Source organism: Engystomops pustulosus, chromosome 2 (genome assembly GCF_040894005.1).
Source record: "Engystomops pustulosus chromosome 2, aEngPut4.maternal, whole genome shotgun sequence".
Taxonomy (NCBI): domain Eukaryota; kingdom Metazoa; phylum Chordata; class Amphibia; order Anura; family Leptodactylidae; genus Engystomops; species Engystomops pustulosus.
The window spans coordinates 191,772,270-191,795,565 of record NC_092412.1 but is presented as its reverse complement, the minus strand read 5'-3'; the positions used below and the strand labels follow the sequence as shown (position 1 = coordinate 191,795,565).

Below are 23,296 nucleotides of genomic sequence, written 5' to 3'. Positions count from 1 at the left end.
CATGTGATCAGATCAGTCACAATCACGTCATCAATACATATCCACTGTTAACCAAAGTAACCTCCGATGCAAACTATATATTTAACTATTTAACCATCGGGAAAAATACATCCTTACAAAAACATATATTTACAAAAGTGCATTCACTGTATCCTGATGCAAAGAAGCCATATATCTAAGTTTAAATATGTTCACAACATATGTGTATATATGTAATAATATATACCTATATGTAAGAGTGGGCCGCTTTCTGATTGTGATACACATACCTTATATTACATTTACATTCAACCATAGGAGAAAGGCAAATTTCGTGATTGCATCTAAACCCCTCCCACAGTCCAGGAAAACCAGCTGAAATTTAATGGAGGATTTGCATTATTAAAGACAGTTGAAAAGGTGACATTCAATAGATTGGCCCTTTCCTTATCTCTCTTTGCCATGACCCTCAGGTTATTCATCAGAGGACCCACAGTTTCAGTCTTCAGTTTTTTACTTTTTATATATTTTTAAAATAATTTGTGATTTCCATTGCATTTTTTTTCATTCTTTTCAGGCAGTATTGCTGCCTTTATCCATTTTAAACAGTATTTTTTATGCCATTCACTATACAGTATAAAAACATGCTGAACCTTAGGTTCATACGATAAATATAAATATGTACATTATAATGTATTTTCTTATTACTACTGGGTATGGACTTATCAAGAGAAGTGGTACAAATGCAAGACAAGAATCTGGAACCTTGCCCCAGTCTCAAAAAGTAAACACCCTCCTAGAGCCCTGAATAGGCCTGGGAAACCAGGTCCTCCAGCTCCCAGACTTCCTGGAAGGATGCAGCTTTGCAATCGCTTGATGGGAACTTCCCCTCTGGGAAGACCTCGGGACCATGAGGAGAGCCTTTCAGTCTTGGCAGAAATTCTGCAATGACCAGGACAAAGCACCAGGCCATGCCTGAAAGGGGCACAAGAGGTCAGTTAGAGCTTCCACAATCCCCAGTTTCAGAATTTTGGATTTGTGCAGAATTACATTTTTATGCAATTTGGACTATACCCATTTACTAACCTGTAGCCACATCCAGTGTATTGCTATTGTGAATTGCTGCTGTTATTCGCCAGTGATACTGCTGTGACTAATCCGCAGTTAATACTCTCCATATGTCAAGGGCTAGCAAGATATAAAGGAAAAGCAGCTGATTGCTACAGCTCGAAATGGATCTTATCCATGCAAGTGGTTTGGGTAAACTTGTACCAGCAAACAAAGTCCGTCCAACTCATTCAATAGGATATACGTAGGATCTATACTATGCTATGAAAGAGGATACAGAACGCATCTAGATCGATAAAGAAAAATAAAGTAGTCATCATTTTTCATTTTTCTATTAATATTTTGAGACATCTTCTGCACAGATGTGAAAACAGTTTATATCCAGTTTATCCACAAATACTTGTGTGGTTACAATGAACAACCACAGTTTTAGGGGGAGAAAGGAGAATTAAAAAATATTTAATTAAGAGGTTAACATTTCATCAGTAACATCTCTGTAACATCTTGCTGATCATGTATGTGTTTCCTGGAAATAAATGACACAGAATTTTTTATTGACATGTTTAGAATGTGATGATTTCACATGTTTTTCCCTTTCATTTCTCTTACCATCTGCAAACAGCCAAGTTGTTATTTTCCATAGTCAGTTTCAACTTATCTGAAAAGGCGAAATCCAATCTCCTCCTTTATTTTCTGCTGACACTTCTATCCCCTCAATGAACTTTGGATGTTGTAGTGTGAGACAATAGAGCATTGTGCAAACTGTATTCTTCAAGCCCCAAGTGAATTTAGCAACTAAAAACATTGAAAATGAGAAGTTTACGATGATCTATGACTTATTTTCCAAAATAAGAAACCTCCAGGTAGACTATTCTTCTAACTAATTGATAAGAAGGAGAGCTGCTACCTGAGTGGGCTGTCACCAGACACAGCTTTGATGTGATCTCTTCATCAACTGACTGTAGATTTATTGAATTTTAATAACATTTACCTTACAACTGTAACCAGGGATGTAAAGACTGATGTCACATGAGGGGACAGCGCCCATGACCAGCCCATAGGTGGACAGGATCTAAATCTGGCAGGTGGCTGAACATGGGTTCATAAGGGGAGCAAAGAATGAATTGTATGTGACACACATATGATGGACAACAAGAGTAATGAAGGCAGATATCTCTCTTGTGTATTATATACCATATATTATATCATCAATAAAGTTGCATCCTTCTATAGTAGCCCAGACAAAAGAGGAAACCATTGAAAGTAGTGTAGCCATGTTAGCCATGGAGAGCAGAAGAAGAGTGAAGAAATCAGGCAATATCTTTTTGAGGCTGAGTACGTTTGATGGTGAGCTTTCAAGAATACTAGTTCTCTTCGTCAGACATGATGTTATGTACTTGAACACTTGTAAAACGAGTTAAAAAATACAAAAAATATTTTAGACTCTGACCAGAGCTCCAAATATTAGTCCAAAAATTAGTCCCTCCTTTTGGGATATTTCTCCACTTTTTAATCCAGAGAAAGAAGAAAGTTTCTCCACACAATTTGTATAAGCAAACGATTTCCAACGGGAATAGGCCACCATTCAGAACCTCCTTAGTGCGGTTTTCATTCCTCAAATCCACCATTGGCCATAGCGGACCGCTAGAAGAAAATATTCGCACAAATAGCTTAGTACATTCTTAAAAACCAGAACGCATATCAAATATTCTAGAGGACGCCAGCCACACATGCTCGCCCGACCCTGGGTTACGCCAGCGAGCATGTGTGGCTGGCATCCTCTAGAATATTTTATAATCGCAGTTTTAAAGTGTTTTGGTGAGTATATTTGAATAAAAGACACCTGGTTTTTAAGAATGTACTATGCCAGCGGTGGCGAACCTATTGCACGGGTGCCAGAGGCGGCACTCAGAGCCCTTTCTGTGGGCACCCGGGCCATTGCCCCAGCACACCAGACAGGACTCAAAGAATGTTCCTGCAGTTCCAAGCAACTTAAAAGATGCTGCTTGCAGCCATATTTTGATATTTACTTGGCTACTTGGGACTGTGAGAAGAGGAAGAATTAGACAGGACTGAATTATTTTTGGAGGATCTCCTGCTGGCCCCACGATTCTCTGTGTACAGAGGGAAACTGGAAAGAAGCTAAAATGATGCAAATCTTCAACTTTCTACTGTGTTGCTGTCCTCAGGAGGCTAATATGATTAAAATTTGTTGAACAGGAAGCAATAAGTTACTGCTTTAATATTTGGTTGGCACCTCGCGGTAAATAAGCAGAGTTTTGGGTTGCAGTTTGGGAACTCGGCCTCTAAAAGGTTCGCCACCACTGTACTATGCTATTTGTGCAAATATTTTCATCTAGCGGTTTGCTATGGCGAATGGTGGATTCGAGGAATGAAAACCACACTAAGGAGGTTTTGAATGGTGATCTATTCCCGTTGGAAATCGTTTGCTAATACAAATTGTGTGGAGAAACTTTCTTCTTTCTCTGGATTAAAAAGCGTAGAAATATCCCAAAAGGAGGGACTAACACAATATTTGGAGCTCCGGTCAAAGTCTAAAAAATTTTTTGTATTTTTTTACTCGTTTTACAAGTGCTTTTTGGGGACTATGTATTTTTCTGGATCGGTCCTGGGCCGTTGTTTATAGCTCCTTTTATGAAGATTGCTGCGCAACTTTTTAGAATTTTTTAAATGTATAAAGAATCTTTATTTAAACACAATAGAGAAATATCTCGAACAGAGAGACAATGGACAAAAATTATAAACAATTAAAAATGTACAATAGTACCAATCCCATACCGATAGTTGGATTAACCAATACACCTCCTCTTAGCATAAGGTAATTCATAAACCACCCCTAATGATACATAAAATAGATCAATAGATAACCACAAAAAATACCAACAAACATGCAATAAATATGAGAGTTCACAGATCTATAGAAAGATCATCAAGAAATCAACCAGTTGGAAGTTGAAAAGCGGATCATTCAAATACCAAAGCTACAGTATCATACATTACATGTAAGTGGAATGTCCGGTAGGTGTAGGAGTCATAGGAGACTTTCACCCCTGAGGAAGTCTCCAAAAGGAAACAGAAAGCGTGGGGAGCCCTCCACCTCCTCTACCCGCACTAACCACCCCATTATTCTATGACTTAAACACTGACTCCTCAAGGTTGCCTTAACTGACAAGGGGAAAGGTGGCAGGTTTGTTGTAAAGTTGGAAGGTCATAGTATGTCACAAGATATTTTTAAATTAGGCTAGACATTCTAACAATGCTTGGTGTGAAAGTAGCTTTAGGTACTCAGAATAAAATCTTATGAACTAAAAGGAACTTGGTGACATTTTAGCCAGGGCTACACTGTACAACAATGAGAAGTCAACCTGTAGAAGTGTATCCGCAAGTACAATATTTATTTTAAAGAGAAAATGTTCTGGCAAATATTAGACAGGATTTCAGACTGTTTTGCACTGACAGGTTAAGATAGTTTACATAGCAGCACAACTTTACTTCTGGCAAATACTGTCAGCTCAACATTTGGTTTCCATTAATCTGTTTTAGATTCTAGAAAAGTGAACTGTCATGTTAAAGGGGACGATGATTGAAAGGGATATATTTAACTTAAATATATCCCTATATAGAACTATATAAGAGAAAACAGGAACACTGTTTTATGAAAAAATAAAAAAAAAGAATTCAGAACATCTTGATTCAGTAGCAAGTAAGATAATCACATGCATAAGTACATGCACTTAAAGGGGTATTGCCACAAAGCAAAATTTCTTAAATATACTAAGGATAACAAATTAACACATTCTCTTATTCACTGTTTAACAACAATACAGAATTCCACAGCTATAATTCCAACCTGTCCTGTGGGTGTAGGGGACCCACTGGACCACCACGGACGATGACGTAAGCCGACACCTGGGACCGGAGTCTAAGTGGAATTTAAACAGAAGGGGTGGCCGGCCAGCTCCAATTATCAGTGCACTGGTCTTTTTAATCTCTGTAACCCAGCGCGATCACCCCAGGAGGCGGGGACGCGATCACAGGACAGCCGGAGCCAGTGCTGGATCGAGGCTAGGTGAGTCAACCAGGGAGGGTCTGGGGCAGCAGAGAGGGGCATGGGTGCGCCTGTGACACAGGATATGAGTGGCAGGAGCACCTGTGGCACTGGTGTTTACAATTTTGGTTGTACCTGGATACGACTGTAAACCTTTGACTATGATCAGATTTTGCTCATGAATAGCTTCTCTTCTCTGCACACTACAGTGCTCTCTGCCTCCCCCCCCCCTCTGCATTACCAGACCAGCTCAAACACAAGCACTTCATGCCGGCAAGCAGCAGTGTTCAGAGACTTACTCTACAAGCTACCATCAATGAGATTTTTAATTGTTATTGGAAATGCTCTGCTGTGCTAAATGCACATGGTCATTCATCATTAAGAACTGCTGATCAATTAAATCCAAAATGTTCTTGATGGGATACCAACCGTGGATGCTGCAGGCAATGGTAGCATGTTTGGGCAACATACGCTCTAGTGACTACACTTCCTGCCTAGTGCAGGTGTTGACTCCGCCCCTTAGCTCCATTACACTCCGTGTGCCTCAGCCTTCACTGCCCTCCCTCAAGAGAAACACCAGACTGTTCAGCAATGAGCATACATTACGCCATGGCCATCCAGCCATCACATTAGACTGCAGGCTATTTTTAAGGTTTAATACATGAAGCACAATTAACTTACTTTCAGCTGTCAAAATCTTAAAAGTTATTATATTTTGGCCATCTGATACACAGTCTTACTATTCTCAGATGGGTTTTGAAAATTGAGTAATACCATCTGTATGAAGGCCTTTGATCTTTCTTATCGCTGGCTGGCTTGGCTGCACATGTACATATATTTGTGGAACAATTGTATTATATAATAATATTATCTAATAATTATAATTATATTATATTTATATCTTAGAAAAATGTACACATATATTGTTAACAGAATTTACCAGAGCTATAACTTGCATATATTTATATGCTTTTTACATAGTTTCCAGCACTATCAATTTTAAAGAACACACATTTGCAAAAAAAATTGCATCATAACTGCCATAGAGCACTGTATAGTCAGTCATGTTACAAGTGGTCCCGCGACCCGGCTCACGGGCTCACTCTTGCCCCATTGTGTGCCCTCGCTCTGCTGCCATTGTACTTACCCGTCCTCGCTCCTACTTCCGGGTCCTCGAGCGTCACACATCCTAGGGTGCGCGCGTCGGCTTCTCAAGCTTTAGAGGGCCAGCGCGCCGTTAATTAGTGCTGGCCTTACCCAGAATTTTATTTAACCCAGCCTCTCCCAACACTGCCTGGCGGATCTTAGTGTTTATGCCTGTGCTGTTTCCTGTGCCTTGTGCTAGTTTTTGACCCCGGACCTGTTCTAGACTTCGCTCCTCCGCTGCCTGCCCTGACCTCTTGCTTCATCCCTGACCTTGAACTACTGCTGCCTGCCTTGACCATCTGCCTGTCCCTGACTATGAGATTGCCTGCCAATTCTGTATCTCGACCTTGACTGCCACCACGGACAAGTCGCCCCTGTGGAATGACTTGGTGGCACCACGCCATAGAAAGACCATCCTGCTTTGCGGAGGGCTCTGGTGAAGACCAGGTACCACTTAGATTCTGGTCCCAGGTGTCGGCTTGTGTTATTGTCCGTGGTGGTCCAGAGAATCCACTATCTCCGACCCTGACAAGTGATAGGTGTATGCAAACGGTACATGGGGGACATTTGCTGGCATACAATGTAAGCCATTGCATGCCAAATGCATTGAGAGGTTCTGGCCTCCTGATTTATACTGCAGCTATTGCACTGGACGAGTTGCAACCTTTTAGGCGTAAACTGTCACAGGTTATAGTGAGTGCATAGGAGCAGGACAGGAACTCCCAATGCAGGCCTACTCCACCACCAGCCGCACTCCTTTCACACCACTTCACACTTACTTGACAAGGTATAGAAGTGGAAATAATCTGAATTCCTGATGGTTTGCTAGGAATAAATATTTTTTCAGGGCTTGTACACCATAAAACTAAAAAATGCCCTCCCCCCTAATAAGTGTAAATCCAAGGGCAAGTATATACCATAAAGGCAGATCATATAGCTATTATGGGTCATTTAGAGAGAGACAGTCTTTGTTGGTGCATTGTTATAAAGTAGTAGCAATGTATCAAGAAAAGCTGCAGAAAGTGACGGAGTAAAACATTGTCCTTAGGTTTATTAAAAGCTTAAAATACATGGGTCTTTTAACTTTCATTGTAGAAACCAGCACAATGAGTGGAAGGGACAAATTCATGTTTGCAGTATCCTATTCCTTGTCGACCAACCTTTTCTATTCGTTCTACTGATAATGCCTGTAAATGTTATTGTCAAAGAACACATAAACATAGAAGGTGTAGGGGCAGTACCTCTATTGACCACTTACCGTAATAAGACTTCTACGCTTATCCTTATTTTGAAACAGAAGCAGAAAATATAACACTAGTGGTGCAAGCCATAATACTCAGATGATACTGTCCATGAATACTTCTTCAATAGAAAAAAAACATAGAAGCACTCACCTTTAAAAATACAGGTGGTCCCCTACTTAAAGACACCAGACTTACAGACCACACCTAGTTAAAGACGGACCCCTCTGCCCACTGTGACCTCTGGTGAAGCTCTTAGGATGCTTTATTTTAGTCCCAGGCTGCAATGATCAGCTGTAAGGTGTCTGTAATGAAGCTTTATTAATAATTCTTGGTTCTGTTGCAGGTAAAATTTTGAAAATCCAATTGTTACTGGGGCAAAAAAAAATTTTTGTCTGGATCTACAATTATAAAATAAACAGTTTTGACTTGCATACAAATTCAACTTAAGAACAAACCAATTCACCCTATCTTGGACGTAACCCGGGAACTGCCTGTAGTCCGAACATTTATTATATATCTTCTTTAAAACGGTTCAAGGAGCCGATGAATTCAAGGATTAGAGCAGGTGGAGGATTACCCGGAGCAACAGCAGTTTCACGCTTACCTGCGCTTCTTTTAGCTTTAGCAATGTCAGCACCTGCCTTAAATCAGAGATTTTAGGCACTGATACTATGGGAATGCAGGATGCTGCCGGGCCATGGGCACTGTAGTATATATACGGTGCATACACTATGAACGGTCTACGGGCTAAAACCTTTGAACAGCTGCTGCTACAAATGTAAACCAGGTAAAGTATGTCACATGGATTATTAAATCTACAACAATTTACAAACACACACATACAATTGGTTACAAAATTGATCCTGCAAGGAAACCACAAATGCAGAAATTGTAACCCCTGTATGGGTCTGTTGAAAATAAAGGAATTCATATTTGGTGGAGCACCAGTCAATGTGAGAAACTTATTAGCTATTAAACCCAGTTCTAGTTTGTGATTTTTTTTGTCCCTGTCCTTTTTTTTTATAGGGTGAAACAAGATGCATGTATATAGGGTTTAGAGAACATTGCAATTCAACTCAAATGGGAGAGAGTTCGCCCAGACTAATAAATGTTTAAAAGGTTCATCAAAGGAATCCATCAGTTTTAAAGTTCTCATCTCTAGTTATTGTGATATCTTCTGTCTGTCTTGCTAGCAAGGTGTAATTCTACATAGATTTAAAAGTTCAAAGCGGATTAGGTAGGCAGATGGAGCATGACAATTTTGGAATTTTGCTAATTTTTTTAAGTAACTGATTGTATAGATCCCAAATCAAATGTGGTTTGTGAGTTTCTACTTCTCCTCTCTTTTTTATCTACTCCAAGTTTTTGCATCAAAACTGAATCAGAATATGGTTTAAAACCTGAAGCAGAAATCTTGCTTTGGATACTCTTACACATACCAATTTTTTTTTACAATTACGAACACATGTTTCCTGTAATTGACACAATAATCTTAACTCGGGCATAAAATATTATTAATCCACTTGGACCAGATATCCCAACACCAAAAGGTTGCGGTTGGTAGTTTTACCTTGCAGCCAAGTTCTTTTTGGTTTCAAATATGACCGGGAGCAAAACCTGCTTAGGGATTGGATGATTTCCTGATACTTACAGGGTCTTCCTTGAAACAGTTTTTCTTTTTTTTCTACAAAAACTATAAGACAAAACGTAATATGTGATAGGAAAGTGAGAATGATGAGGTAAATATGTAGGATTCCACGTTCACAATAAAAACACAGCCAAATGTGTAATTCTCATATAACTTTGAATCAGTTTATTAATAACTCAATGAAAGCAAACCAAAGATTAAAATGAATACTTGGTTTTGAACATACTGTATATTTAGAAGGATTTTTACACTCAGGCCCTAAATGCATACATAGAAGACCAAACTGCAAAGCTTTAATTTAGCAGCATGACTTCACACATCACATAAACTGGTACTTCACAGCTTTTATATGTCACAATAGAAATAAATGTACAATTAGCAGAGATAAAGGCAGAAAATAAACCAGCAAGAGTCACCAGTGCACAAGAGATACTGCTTTAGATCTGGGGATTAGAAAGTGTATGTTGATATCAGACTCGTCAATTTTGAGGTAAATTATATAGTTATAATAAAAAAACAGCATTGCATGTAACATTTCCAATGTACTGGTGACATATGACATATTTGTTTGTTTTTTTATTTTCTCCACCACTTCACTATATGAGGCCTTGACAAGCTAAGTAGTTTTAGGGGCCATTTGGCTATTTGAAAAAGTAAGCGTTACAGTACAGCTATAAAGTATAAAAACTTTTGCCTAACTCTACACTACGCAAAAATAAGCAATTCTCTAATTTACTATAATTAGCTATCTGCAGCTGTTTAGCAGCTAGTAGAGGTTTTACCTTGCCCCCCAGGCTAATCTCCATTTGCCATACTTTCTGGTTGCCAAAACAGCTAGAGATGACAGGAGACTTGCGGAGAGGGACTGTAGGGCCTTTAGTAATGTCACAAGCATGTGTCTTATCACATGCTTCAGGTCGGCCAATTAAAAACAAGCTGTCCTGCATCATTTGAAAGTACTTAGTGTGATGCAAAATACCTGTTGTGATGTCAAAAGTATGTAATTCATAACATGCTTCAGATTGGCCAATCACAAACATGCTCTCCTTTTCTGGCATCAGTGGGGTGAGCTGATGTCACAACCGGGAAGGGCCCACCCACATCAGGAATAGCCAAATCTGAATCTAATGTTATATATACCAGAAATATCTCATGCTAGGAGGCAGCCAGCAGCATAATACAGGTATCAATCGAAACATTATCAAAGTCTCTCTCCAGCAGTGCTAACACTATATTTTGTCAGTAACTTAGTTATTAAGGTATGATTGGTTTTAAATATGAGTGAAATGCAAGAAAATCCTCTATATTTTACCTGTGAAGCAGAATACTGTAAAAATATAATTTTAAAAAGCAACCGTGCAACCTATGAAACAATGTTAGTGCATCTAACGGCCACACAGCAGGCCCTGGGTGAAAGAGTCAGAAGGCTTGGTAAAAGATTTTAATATGCTTAACCATCTGTGAACAGAGGATTGCGTGGGCCTTCACAGCCAATGTTAGTGGAGAACTACTTTTGGGGCATTAGTAAAAAGTTTTCCAGCCCTAGATAACATCACTCTTAGATCACATATTCACAACAGTATATATGCTTGGGCTGTACCTTGGTGTAGCATACAGCCAAGTGTAGGATGGAGGATGAGTGAGCGCTCCTCACCCCCTACCATTTCTATAGGAAGCCAAGTTGACACGTCGTTAAAACGGCAAAATATAGAACTGTTGCTGTGCAGCTGCCTGAAAAGGTCACAGTGCGGTGAGATACTGTTTGTTCACCACACTGTGACCAGGTGCCATAGACCTCTATGGGGGTCATGATACAGCCACAATTGCCAACCATATTACCGGCACCCGTAAGTTTGTGTGCAGGGGACCTTACAATTGTAATGATTTGCAGATTAGGCAAACATATGCTATGACAAATTGTTTGTTTAGGTACACAGTAAGGTTCTCCTTAATTAATTTTGGACACACTGAAAAAAATCTCAAGAATCTAAATCCAATTTATGTCCACAAATATTTCATAAAACTTGAATAATAAGTTTTAACTTTATCCACCATTCATGCTGCTGGGTATATCTTTGTTTGTAATAATATCTATAAGATTAACTTTAATCTTAAAAGGGGTATTCTCATCTGGGCATTCACATCCAGATTAATTAATCTGCCATATATAAACATTTCTTCAATTAGATGTCATTAAAAAAATGTTTCTATGTGAAGATAATTTCTCATAAATGTAGTCATATGGTCCCTTCGAAACAAGACCATGTCCCTGGATACGGCCACCTCTGCTGGAGTGATTGCACAAAGAAACCAAAAAGTTTCTGAATATTGAATTTCCGAGGAGTTACTGCAGGTCCCACAGCCGTTCTCTTGTAATGATCGCTGAATCCAGGTGGTCCGGCAGGCTCAATAGCGCATGTCTGGCCACAGCTGCCAAAATGTGAGGTGGTCGTAACCGAGGAAGCCAAGGGACAACATGACTACATTTATGAGAAATTATCTTCACACAGGAACATTTTTTTTAATAACATCCAATTGTAGAAATGTTTATAGATGGCAAATGAATTTAATTTAATTTATATGCCCAGATGGGAATACCCCTTTAAGTGAAGCACAAGTTCTTTGGGGGGCATCTTAACCACCCTGCTTCCTTTGTTTCGTAATAGATGAATATTTAGAATCTGCAGTAGAGATATCAGTGATATAGTTATTTTAGTTCTCTGAACGTTTGTTTTGTTATTTTAATATGCATTGAAAGATCAGTTCACAATAGGCCTGGGCTGCGTTTCTGCCCCTTTAAATGTCAAAGTGAATATCCACATCATGTCATATTAAGGTCTAATATTCTGTGCAAATAAAGTTGTCAATCAATCTATCTTTTTAGCAATATGAACTTGTTTTTTTAATAGCATTCTTTCTCTTGCACACATAATTTGTGCAAAACCTAGATCAATAAAAACATGCTATTATTATTTCTTCTTACTACTCGCAATACATAGTGGCACAATAATCCCAGACTATAGCGAGCACATGTTATGAATCGTATAATCCATCTTCTATTTGTACTCTTCCGTAATTGTCCACAACAAATTTATATTCCAGATTGAAAGCCCAATTAATAGTATTTTGCAATATTGGTTAAAAAAAATGTCTGGTCTCTGGGGTCCAACTACTAGCATCCCCCAGTGATCAGAAGATCGAAAGCCTACAAGTGAGTTCTTCAGTGGACCAACAAACTTCTAGGACTGTCAGACCCAGAGATCACATAGAAGTAAATAAACTGGTACTTAAGCATGTGCACCATGGCTTCGCCCCTTATAAAAGGAACATTGAGGGAATTGCAGACCACAATTTTTCTAATCTCTGGGGGTCTCAGTAATCAGACACTTCATATATTGTATAGACAGAGAATAACCTACAATATTTAGATATGGCCATGGATACTTACTATGTATACCATTGGATGCAAAATGCTTCCACAGAGTACCCAACGACTTGGTGTGCAGTACTACCGGTTTAATATATAAGGCAGAAAATACAATGGCTTCATATAGCGCAATTAGCTACCTTACGATTGTCAGTACAGTATTGATTATAATTATAATGAGTTTTTGGGATTAAAGTACAATATTATCGCAATGAGAAAGGTCACATTGATGGGTGACAAACAATTTGGAATTAGAATGTGTAAATAGAAATGACGTTTCTAGGATAAGTAGACAGCGAAACACATTATTATCTCAGTTAGGTGTTTTAATGCCATGTGTGGACTATTTTGTGTACAAATCTTTAAAATGCCAATAGATACATACAAATTAAGAATTAGCTCTAATACAGTTCATCCTTAGGCTTCAGGCTAAGTTTATATAGGATCTGATATCCATCATCCCAGGCATAGATCTGCTTTTCCTTGGGGTTGTACTTCATGCTGGAATGAGATCCATATCGTTTTGGGAAGTAGACCACTGGGACATGTTCAGTGGAGATGGTGCCACTGACATCAAAGATACACTGAATACGAGAGCGACTCGGAAGCTTAGTGTTATACACCACATATAGAGTACCACATACAACAAAGGCACTTTCTGCATTTTCTATGGGGCATGGAGTATCCCACATCTGCTCGATGCCAAGGCTGCCTGGATCTAGTTTGGCTAAGCAGATGTTCTTCTCATTCTCTCTGGTGGCGTAGATGACCCAAAGACCTTCTTCATCTGCCGCTATGTCTATGTAGTTGTACTTCGACAGTCCATATACTGGTACTTGATCTTCAATGGGTAGGACAGCACTATCAACTATAGTTTTGGTTGTCAGGTTGAATTTTATAACTTGGAATTCCTCATCTTGCCTGATATAATACAAGTTACCTCCATAAACTATATGTCCAGTGCCAATCCACGGATAAGGAAGTTTGATACGAGGCACTTTGCGTGTTGAAGATGAAAGAGTGAATTCCTTCATGCGAGAGAACACAAATACTGTATCATTGCCAGCCCCATCAAAAACATAGACTTTTTCTGAATTTCCAATTGGGTCCTTTGTCCAAAGGCCAGAGCTACTTCCAAAGCGCTTTAGGATTTTCATGGCATTCACTTGAGAAATAGTGTCACTGCAATCTACAAAAGTAGAAGGATTATAAGAGATAAAATTATAAGGTGTTGAACCAAAGAAAGAAATCAGACACCAGTATTCTCAAAGAGTGACTACAGGATTAGACTACACAAATGGTTTGTAACCTGCAAGTTACAAAAAATTATTTGCTTTGTTTTGTTTTATTAACCCATTAATGCAGCAGCTCTTTTGCAGTACAATTTATGCAGGTGTGCCATTTTCTTACAGGTTCTGTTTTTTACAGATATTATGGTGTATCCCTTTTATTATTTGGATCAGTATGTTTAATAGCCTTAAAAAATAATAATCTTCCAGAACAAAACTTTTTTTAACCATATTTGAATGACCATAATTTTTTGTACTTCAAAGTATGTATTGATTTTTTTGCGTGAAGGATTGCAGAAAAGAGTAAGGCTACATTTACACAAACGTATGAAAACGGCCATATATATAGCCATATATATGGGTAGCATAAGGTCCTATTCATTTCAATGGGCAATACGGCCATCCATTTACATGGCCGTATGGCCCACGATTCTGTACCATATGCGAGTCGCATAAAACATAGAGCATATCTTATTATCCACAGTATTTATGTTCTGTACGGCCCATAGAAATCAATGAGAACGTATAAAATTCGGGCTAAATACATGCTACACATGATTGTGCACCATATGCTGCCGTATATACATGCAGTATCTAGAACCAGTGGGAGGTGCTTTCTGTCAGCCAGCCAATAGTCAGCCATCCATCATTTACCAACCCACCGTATTTTATAGGGATATGGTAGGAATACAGTGACATACATGCACATACGGATAATAATCGTCATGTATATATGGATTCATACAGAATGGAAATACAGGATTGGAGAAATCACACATTATCGTGTTCCTGCCATACCGTAGTGCTGCTCACCCCGGCCCTCTCCATAGAGGAACATTGCATACGGAGCTGTATTCTGGAGAAAGATAGGGCATGTCCTATCTTTCTCCCGACTTTGGTATGGTGCCACACACGTGCGGTACCAAACCGCTCCCCTAGGGTGCCGTGCACCCATTGCCATGTATGTGGGACATATATACACTGTATATACATCGGTCATATATACATCCCCCATGCATGTATGTGAATGTAGCCTAAAGCTGTATATTTGAATGGGTTTTTTTTTTGAATGATTGATTCTGGATACCTAACATCTTCTTGATTATTTTTATTTATGTTCTAGGGAAAGGGAAGTAATTATTGACCATGGCAACTATACAGCTTTTACACCAGTTTCTTTAAACAAACATAGCATTCAAGTGAAAGGTTTTTTTTTACATACAATACTAAAACACAATTTATATTTTAAAATGTCCATGTGGGAAAGAATATGTCAAACATCTAGACCAATCAAAGTGAAATTAAATCACGTTAGAGGAGAAATATATAAAGGAAAAATGTATTTTATAAAAAAAGGGTGCAATGCAGAAGAAAAAGAAATTTACTACAGTAGCAAGACAGTTTTTTGTATTGAAAAAGTACCATATATACTCAAGTATAAGCCAAGGCACCTAATTTTACCTCAAGAAACTGGGAAAACTTATTGACTCGAGTTTAACCTCTTCACGCCGCAGCCCTTTTTGCGTTTTCATTTTTCACTCCCCACCAACTTTTTTATTTTTCCATGTACAGAGCTGTACACTGTACGCCCCAAATGACATGTCTACTTTATTCTTTGGGTCGGTACGATTATGAAGATACCAAATTTGTATAGGTTTTATAATGTTTTCATACATTTTCAAAAATTAAAACTTCCTGTACAAAAATTTTTGGGGGGATTTTTTTGATCTTCTGGCGCTAAGAGCTTTTTCATACACATAAACGGAGTTGTGGGTGGTGTCATTTTTTGTGACTTTGGGCGCCATTTTCCATTATGTGGTTAAACGCAGTGAAAAAAGTTATATTTTGATAGATCGGGTATTTTTGCACACGTCGGTCGATACCTAATGTGTTTATGATTTTTACTATTTATTTATATTTATATCAGTTCTATGGAAAGGGGGGTGATTTGAATTTTTATGTTTTTTAAGTTTTTACCATTTTTCAGACTCCCTAGGGTACTTTTTTAACCCTAGGTTGTCTGATCGATCCTATTATATACTGCCATACTGGCAGTATATGGGGATTTTCCTCCTCATTCATTACAATTTGCTGAAGCACATTGTAATGAATGGGTTAACACGAAGAAGCCTCGGGTGCTGTAGCAGAAAAGATATTTATGGGCCATGGTGCACTTAAAACATATCTTATAAAACCCCTTTAAAGATAGAAAAGAAAACTTTAAAAAAGGAAAATTTGAAATGGGATTAATGGAACCCACTTACATGACTTTCGTGTGATAGGAGGACTCAGCATCACATCTGGTTCCACATTTTCTTCAATCTCGGCCTTCGGACAACCTATTATAACATGAGAGGTAGGTTCCACTAACCCCTGTGAACTTACAGTAAACATGCAGCCACTTTCATTTGTTAGTATATTTAAGAGTAGTTGTGCATAAAGAGCTTGTACATGTTCATTGAGTAGTCCATTGTGGGTCTTTTCCATGTATAAAGTTGGTTTGGGTGTTTGAATTTAGTGTTCTCGTAACTTGGTGGTAGAAAAAGGGCCATGATTTATTTTCTGAATATCTTGTAACATGGAACTGTCAATGAACAGCCAATTCTTTTTCATAAATCCATCATGGCATTTAGCCTGCATAAAAAAGCAATAACAAAAGGTAGCACTATGGCAATCTGCACTGCCTACCACCTTCATCCAAGCTATGCTATCTTTAATTGAATATAAAAAAAGCTTATTTTTGGTGTACTGAATCTCAAGAATCTAGTGGGTCAACATCTATTGAATGTAATAGCTTCTTGCAGGGATATGGTAATATGCATGATGCATGGCTAAAGAACCCTCTGTCATATAAATGCTGTTCACATATATCATTTGTCAGTCTCCTTAATTTTTTTTTTATCTTCAAATCGGCATCTTTGAATCAGTTTTACCAGTTGTGATGACTGTAAGTTAAAGCGTTGTTCCCATTTTAACAAATAAATATTTTTGTTTGTATGATGAAGAGCCATTAATTTTTGCAGTATACTTTCTGTACCAATTCCTTTGGGTTTTCTAGATCTCTGCTTGTTGTTGTTCTTTAAAAATGTTTACTTCCAATGAACAAAAATTTGTCCATGGTCACACAGGTGCATGGTTCATTAGAGTAATCAGAGCTGTGTAATAACAAGCTGTGCACCTGTGTGACATCACTTGACCATGGACAAACTTGTATCCACTGGGAGTAAACAGTTCAGTTTTCTATAGAATGACAGCAAGCAGAAATGTAGAAGATCGTAAGGAATTGATACCGAAGGTATATTGGAAAAATCATCCATAACTTTTTATTATAGAAACAATAAATAGCATTTGCTAATGTTAGAGCAAGTTAATGTATAATTTTAATAAACTTATTTCAATCTAAAAATAGATATTGTACATAACTGTGAATGTTATCTTTACCATTAACTCTTAGCTAAACACTTCCCCCTTTGTTACTAAAGCTTTATCATGATTTTTAAAGAGGACTAATATGGTAATATGCGAACTGTTCTGTGAACTGTCATGTTTAGCCTTCAAGGTGCAGACCCAGTATTTTGCTATAAATAAAGTAACCTAAATGCTCTACGAGAGGTGGATCAGCAAGTCATCATAGATTACCTTTCTTTTTGTGTCTCTCCCCAACCACTTCCCACAGGGGGGTTGTTGGCCCTATCCTGTGTGTATCTCTGTTTTGTCTCAATCTCAGACACTTGGGCAAATCCCTTGCAATGACACTTAAATTAAACCAAAAAAAGACATCCCTTTACATAAACATCCCTATACCTGCATACCATAATTTTTACTAAATGTTTTCCGAAAAATTACTGTCTACACCAGTCTACTGAGCTACAGAACCTTGGGTTGGCAATTGCATATACTTTTTGAAAGCTGCTTGTAATGCAAAACCCTTTAGACATAATTTTGAGATCCAAATTTCAAGAGTAGCGTGCTGCACTTTTGTCGGACTGTACACATTTTTCAGGCTAAAAAGACTAGGTACTTAAGAAGTGAGTACACAGTCATTGTGGCGCACGCAACCCTTTTGTGGTGCAACTGGTCTCGCTTCTTTGTAACACAAAATGGAGGACGATCAATGTACTTGATCTAAAGGAAATTAGACAAGCCAGGAGGACACATCCCACTGTTACTCTTTACACTGGGATGTTATACTCAGCATTCTTATACATTTTTCAGTGAAATGCTGTAAAGTACATCCATGTGATTCTCAAACTATTCTGCAAAACAGGTTGGTGACAGCTTGTGGGCCTAAATTCTCATATGTTTTCAAAATGAAAACATCTATGGAGAAATTAGTGTTAGGTTTTCAAGGATCAATTATTGAATCAGTAATTAACAGGTAGCATTGTCACTGAACAACCAGGAAGAACCTTACCTGTTAGCTTTTCATATTTTTCCTTCTTCTTCTTTTTCTGCTGATGAAGTTCTGTCAATTTCTCATCAATGTCTACACATGGCGGCGCTGGGTTCTGAGTTTCAAGGTAGTCCACTTCTCTTTCTAGCCGGTCCAGTCGAACATTTGAGTTTTCTAACTCATTTCTTACTGTATCCCGTTCCTTCTCTATGTTCTCCAGCATCTTTAGGACCTGGTTCTTGAAGTCACGAAGCTCTGAGCTGTAGCGACTGCTGTGATCGTGCCATTGGGCGATTCTCTCCTGCAGCCAAACAAGATATTACTTAGAGTTACAGTACAATGGTATATACTGTATACCAACACCTTTTGCATGTTTCCAGCAATTGCAAAGGCAAAGTTTAAATTATGAGCAAGCAGGAGAACTTTAATGCATTATTCAGAAGACCAATTACATTTTATTGAAGCACTGGATGAAACTGACCATGAAACATATCATTGTCCAAAGTTATGTTACTACTTGAACAAATTTGGGGCACATTTACTAAGGGTCCGAACGCTGCTCTTTCGTTGGGTTTTGCGATTATTTACGTTTTGTGCCAAATTCCCCGGGGTTTTTCGCGCACGCTTGCATGCGACAGAAGTCGGGGGCGTGGCCGCCGGACAACCCGATGGATTCGGACAAACTGCGGAATTTAAAAACAGAAATGTGTCGCAAGATCAAGCACTCACATGCACCAGGAAGAAGCAGGTGAACTCCGGTGGACCTCGGCGCAGAAGCGACGGATGCAGGAACTCCGGGCACGATCTTAGTAAATCGCAGCAGACCCGAATCCTCATCGGACAACACACCGTGGGATCACGACAAGACTGGGTAAGTAAATCTACCCCTCTGCATCAATTTCAAATATGAATTTTTATAAAATGGGCAGATTTAACCTTTTCTCCTTCACCTTGTAAAATCCTAAATTGCGTAGATGATCAATGGACAATCAATTATCACCTGGACAAATAACTCAAAAAATTATTACCTGTGCTCTGCGGCTCTGCCCAGGCAGTCCCCGGTGTATGATACCAGTGGCATCAGGTCATGGGCCCCCTACCCTACAGCCCCATAGCTGTGGCTTTACAGCAGTAGTTCTGACACTATTTGGAGAACGCTTATATACTATTCTTGGAGATTATATTTTAAAATTTAAAAATAGAATACTCCTTTAAATTGTTATGTGGATTTAAGCACAGGGTCTCACAGAAACCTCACTTGTATATTTTCACTCTCTGAAGATGGACCACTGCTGTGTGAATATCAGCTTTTCAAGAGATTTTTTGTGCAGAACATATTGACCTTTGATGTGGCTACACACAAATTTGCTCTTTGAAAATAATTATAGGACAGAAAAGTGGAAAGAAAGGTCACGCACTCTGCCGGTAGCATGGGGAACGCAGAAGTGCCTCATATAAGTAACAGAAAATAATTGAGTACTTTCAGATCAAGATAATGTTTTGATAAATGTAAGGCAAATACAAAAACATGAACAAGTGTGTTACAGATTTATGAAACTGTACATACATATACGTAATTGTATATACATATATATACATATATTATATACTTACAGTATATATAATGTGCTACTGATTTCTTTACGGGTTGTATTATTTGGGATTCTGAATTTATAATCTCTTGTCCAATTATCTTTCTGATTGTTATAGTCAGCCCCTTCCATTTCAACCTTTGTTGGCCACCGAGACCTATATTTATTCTGGTGAATCCAGGTCACATCACCATAAAATCTAATATGGGCCATTACATTACCATAACTCCCAGCTTTCTGTGTACACTAAATGGGATTTTTTTAATCATTAAGCCACAGCTCCTTGCCGGCCACTGACCCCTTCTTATATAAATCACACTGGAGGGCCGGTGTAGTATATTTATTTTAAGGCCCCCCCCCAACATTGTATAATTTATCTCCTGAGTGGCTACCACACAGGATGATGCTCCTCTGTATATAGCTCTATCCTTAGATTAGAAAAGTATAATGGTTAAAATCTTTATTAAAATAAAAAGTATATTATTATTTGAAATAGTTATCATGTAATATGCAGAATATTATATGCAGAAAGTTACATACTCGTAATTACATCCAGGCTCTACAATATGGCATTGTGCTTGTGTTTATACAGTATTTACATCATTTCCATATGCTTCCAGTCTACTGTATGGATGCAGTTTTACTAAGTCACAAGTAGTCAGAACTTGTAATCAACCAGACGTGGAACTCTTATGGTACACATATTTTACTCCTTATTTGAATAATTATTCTAAACATCTTTAGACCTTTATGAAAATGCAAAAAATCTCCATTATCCCCATTACTGTCATTACCACATTCATACCACGAGGAATTAAGAATTAATGTGCTCTAATGGAGGAAATTCCTACACCTCAATCCATCCATCCATCCATCCTTATTTTTAGCAGTATAAGCACACAGAAGCCCCACAGAAGCCAAAGAGACTTTCTTTTTGTCCCTTTGCAACTAAGAATTGGCAGAGATGAGTATGGTGACTACTAATAAATGATGCAGTATTGATAATACCTAGACATGGTGATATAGTGGACCACAATAGCACTTAGCAACACATGGCAATGTCATCAATAAGGATAGGTCATGAGTATCAGATTTCACATGGCAAAAAAACAAGTGGATAGTTGTATACATGTAGTCCCCTAGGTCCAAGTTTAAAGATAAAGTATGTTTTCATCTTACAGACCTTAGTAGTGTGCACAAAAGGGGTGGGTCATGATATTTTTAGGACATTCACACCCCTGCTATGCTTGATATCTGCTCTCCTGAGAAATGTATCAAACAAAAAATAGGAATTAAAGTTTCTATTTTTTCTCCAAATGTTATAGATAATGCCATATAGAATTTTAGTAATTTTGTGATTTCTTTCTTTTCAGTGGAAGATGAGGAGCTTTATTTAAGTACCTTGACAGCTGTTCAAAAGTTCCCTTTGATGTAATCCATGTGTTTCATGTTTTAGAAAATGTATTTTCCTGTCATTTCATACAAAGGGGATGAGCACATGCTGGGTTAATTATTTACATGACCAGGAGAAATGTAAAAATGTATTTGCTTTATTTTGATGTCATCTATATTCTAGACCAATGGTCTCCAATTTGTGGTTCTCCAGACTTAGCCAAATTGCAGAAGACTGTCAGAACATGCAGTAAATTAAAGTTTTGCACTTGTATACATGCTAAATCCATTAAAGGTATGGGAAAAGTTTAAACTTTACAGCTTTGTATAGTCTATGATTTATATGAAGATCTTATACTACAGATACTGTCTTCGTTAAAGTGAAGACATTATCTGTCAACTTAAACCATGAAATAATATTTTAATGGTGGCCACATCTCACTTACCTCTAAAGAACCCATCCTTGTTTGCATGTACTCCAAAAATGCAGTCTGAACCTGGGAGTTAACTGCAGTGACAAAAGAAAGAAGGACGCAGGCCACAATCCCAACCATCTTTGGCTTCCTCCTTGGTTGCTTTGCAAAAGATTCTTATTCCAGCAGACTTTCTCCTAGCGATTGTGAAAAGACTTTGGGCACTGTTGTGTTCTCCTGCACTGGTTCCAGCTCACAACTTTGGAATGCCTGGCTACTTTTCCTTGTAGGAGGGATTTCTGACACAGCAAAGCTCCATTCTCCTCACATAATTATATCCAGATGCAAGACAATTGCTAAATACGCTCAGCAACTCGTTCTTTACCAAGCGTTCTTCAAATATGGCTCTAAATATGTTTTTCCACTATGTGTGCATTTTGGAAAATACAGAATTAAAACTACTATGAAATGAAAGGGGTTGTCTGCACCTACTTTAGTAGAAGTAAATGCACAAATCCATTTTTTGGTCAAAATGGAGAGGCTGGAAACGACACAAAGGAAAAAAGGCTAAGACCTTCATTCGCTAATGCATGTCACCCAGGAATCAACAATCATAGGTGAGACAATACTATGGGGCAGATTTATCAAGAGTCTGAAAGTCAGAATATTTCCAGTTGCCCATGGCAACCAATCACAGCTCGGCTTTCATTTTACCAGTGCTCATGAATATTTTAAAGGGGAGCTGTGATTGGTTGCCATGGGCAACTAGAAATATTCTGACTTTCAGACTCTTGATAAATCTGCTCCATAGGGGCACATCTACCATCAGCACATCTACCATCAGTTTAGTGATGGTAGATTGTCCTAGTAAGAAGTTCCTGAGGAATGATCATTAAGTGGGGTATGCATATATTAAAATACAAGGCTCCCTGAGGCACTTGGGTGACATAGCCTGAGCGCCCCAGACTAATTTGCATAACTTTTATAACTCTACATTTTTGCGATCGCAGGATATAGAGTTATAATAAAAGTTCCTCAGGAACTTCTTACTAGGAAACTTCTACCAGCACTATACTGAAGGTAGATGTCCTTTAATGTAAAGCAGTGGTCCCCAACCTGGTTGGGGAACACTGATGTAAACAGTACCAGTACCAGTAATTTTCATTTTTTTCTACCGGTTATTTTTAGTTTTTAATCATTATTTAACATTTCTCTTTTGTATTTAACACAAGCTGTAAACACGAAAATAGTGTCACTGGATTATGTACTTCATGGGTGCCAATAACGTTGGCATTGTATTCTAATGGAACATTGCCTATAAAATATTCTGTACACAAACTAGATCTCTTCAATGTGTAAACATACTCTCATGTAGAAATGTAAAAAATAAGTATAATAAGCTTGCTTTAGTATACCATAGTTTCGTGCTTTAAAACACTGTAGCCAGGATCATAGGTAAGACTTGATGGACCTGTGTTCTTTTTTAACCTCACCAACTATGATACTGTGGGGCTCATTTACTAAGGGTCTGCGAACCGCACTGTTGTCGGAACATCCGATGATTTCTGATGTGCGCCGCATTTAGAAGGGCTTTTTGTCGCACACGATTGGATTTTGGCGCATCGGCACCGGCAAG

The 23,296-nt window shown here is 38.3% G+C and overlaps 1 protein-coding gene and 1 long non-coding RNA gene across 3 annotated transcripts; one reads left to right on the top strand and one right to left on the bottom strand.

Annotated features, from left to right (window-relative positions):
* The first annotated feature begins 569 nt into the window (after nt 1-569).
* Nucleotides 570-21,851, top strand: LOC140119043 (uncharacterized). The gene is made up of 2 exons (XR_011853309.1): nt 570-972; nt 21,229-21,851. It is a non-coding gene; the product is annotated as an uncharacterized lncRNA (long non-coding RNA).
* On the bottom strand, nt 12,887-21,828 carry OLFML3 (olfactomedin like 3). 2 transcript variants are annotated; one of them, XM_072137649.1, is made up of 4 exons: nt 21,694-21,828; nt 18,285-18,564; nt 16,135-16,209; nt 12,887-13,770 (listed from the first exon to the last, which is right to left on the bottom strand). In XM_072137649.1, the coding sequence occupies exons 1-4, from the start codon at nt 21,799-21,801 to the stop codon at nt 12,983-12,985; spliced, it is 1,251 nt and encodes a 416-aa protein (XP_071993750.1). In that variant the 5' UTR covers nt 21,802-21,828; the 3' UTR covers nt 12,887-12,982. The 2 variants fall into 2 exon arrangements, with proteins under 2 accessions (XP_071993750.1, XP_071993751.1); XM_072137650.1 differs by lacking the exon at nt 16,135-16,209.
* Nucleotides 21,852-23,296: the final 1,445 nt, after the last annotated feature.

Excerpts from the sequence above, each read along its gene's own strand:
- OLFML3 (XM_072137649.1), bottom strand. The coding sequence starts at position 21,801 with ATGGTTGGGATTGTGGCCTGCGTCCTTCTTTCTTTTGTCACTGCAGTT. Across the intron at positions 16,210-18,284 it reads AAAATATGAAAAGCTAACAG|GTTGTCCGAAGGCCGAGATT; the intron begins GTAAGGTTCTTC and ends ATGTTATAATAG. Across the intron at positions 13,771-16,134 it reads TCCTATCACACGAAAGTCAT|ATTGCAGTGACACTATTTCT; the intron begins GTAAGTGGGTTC and ends CTACTTTTGTAG.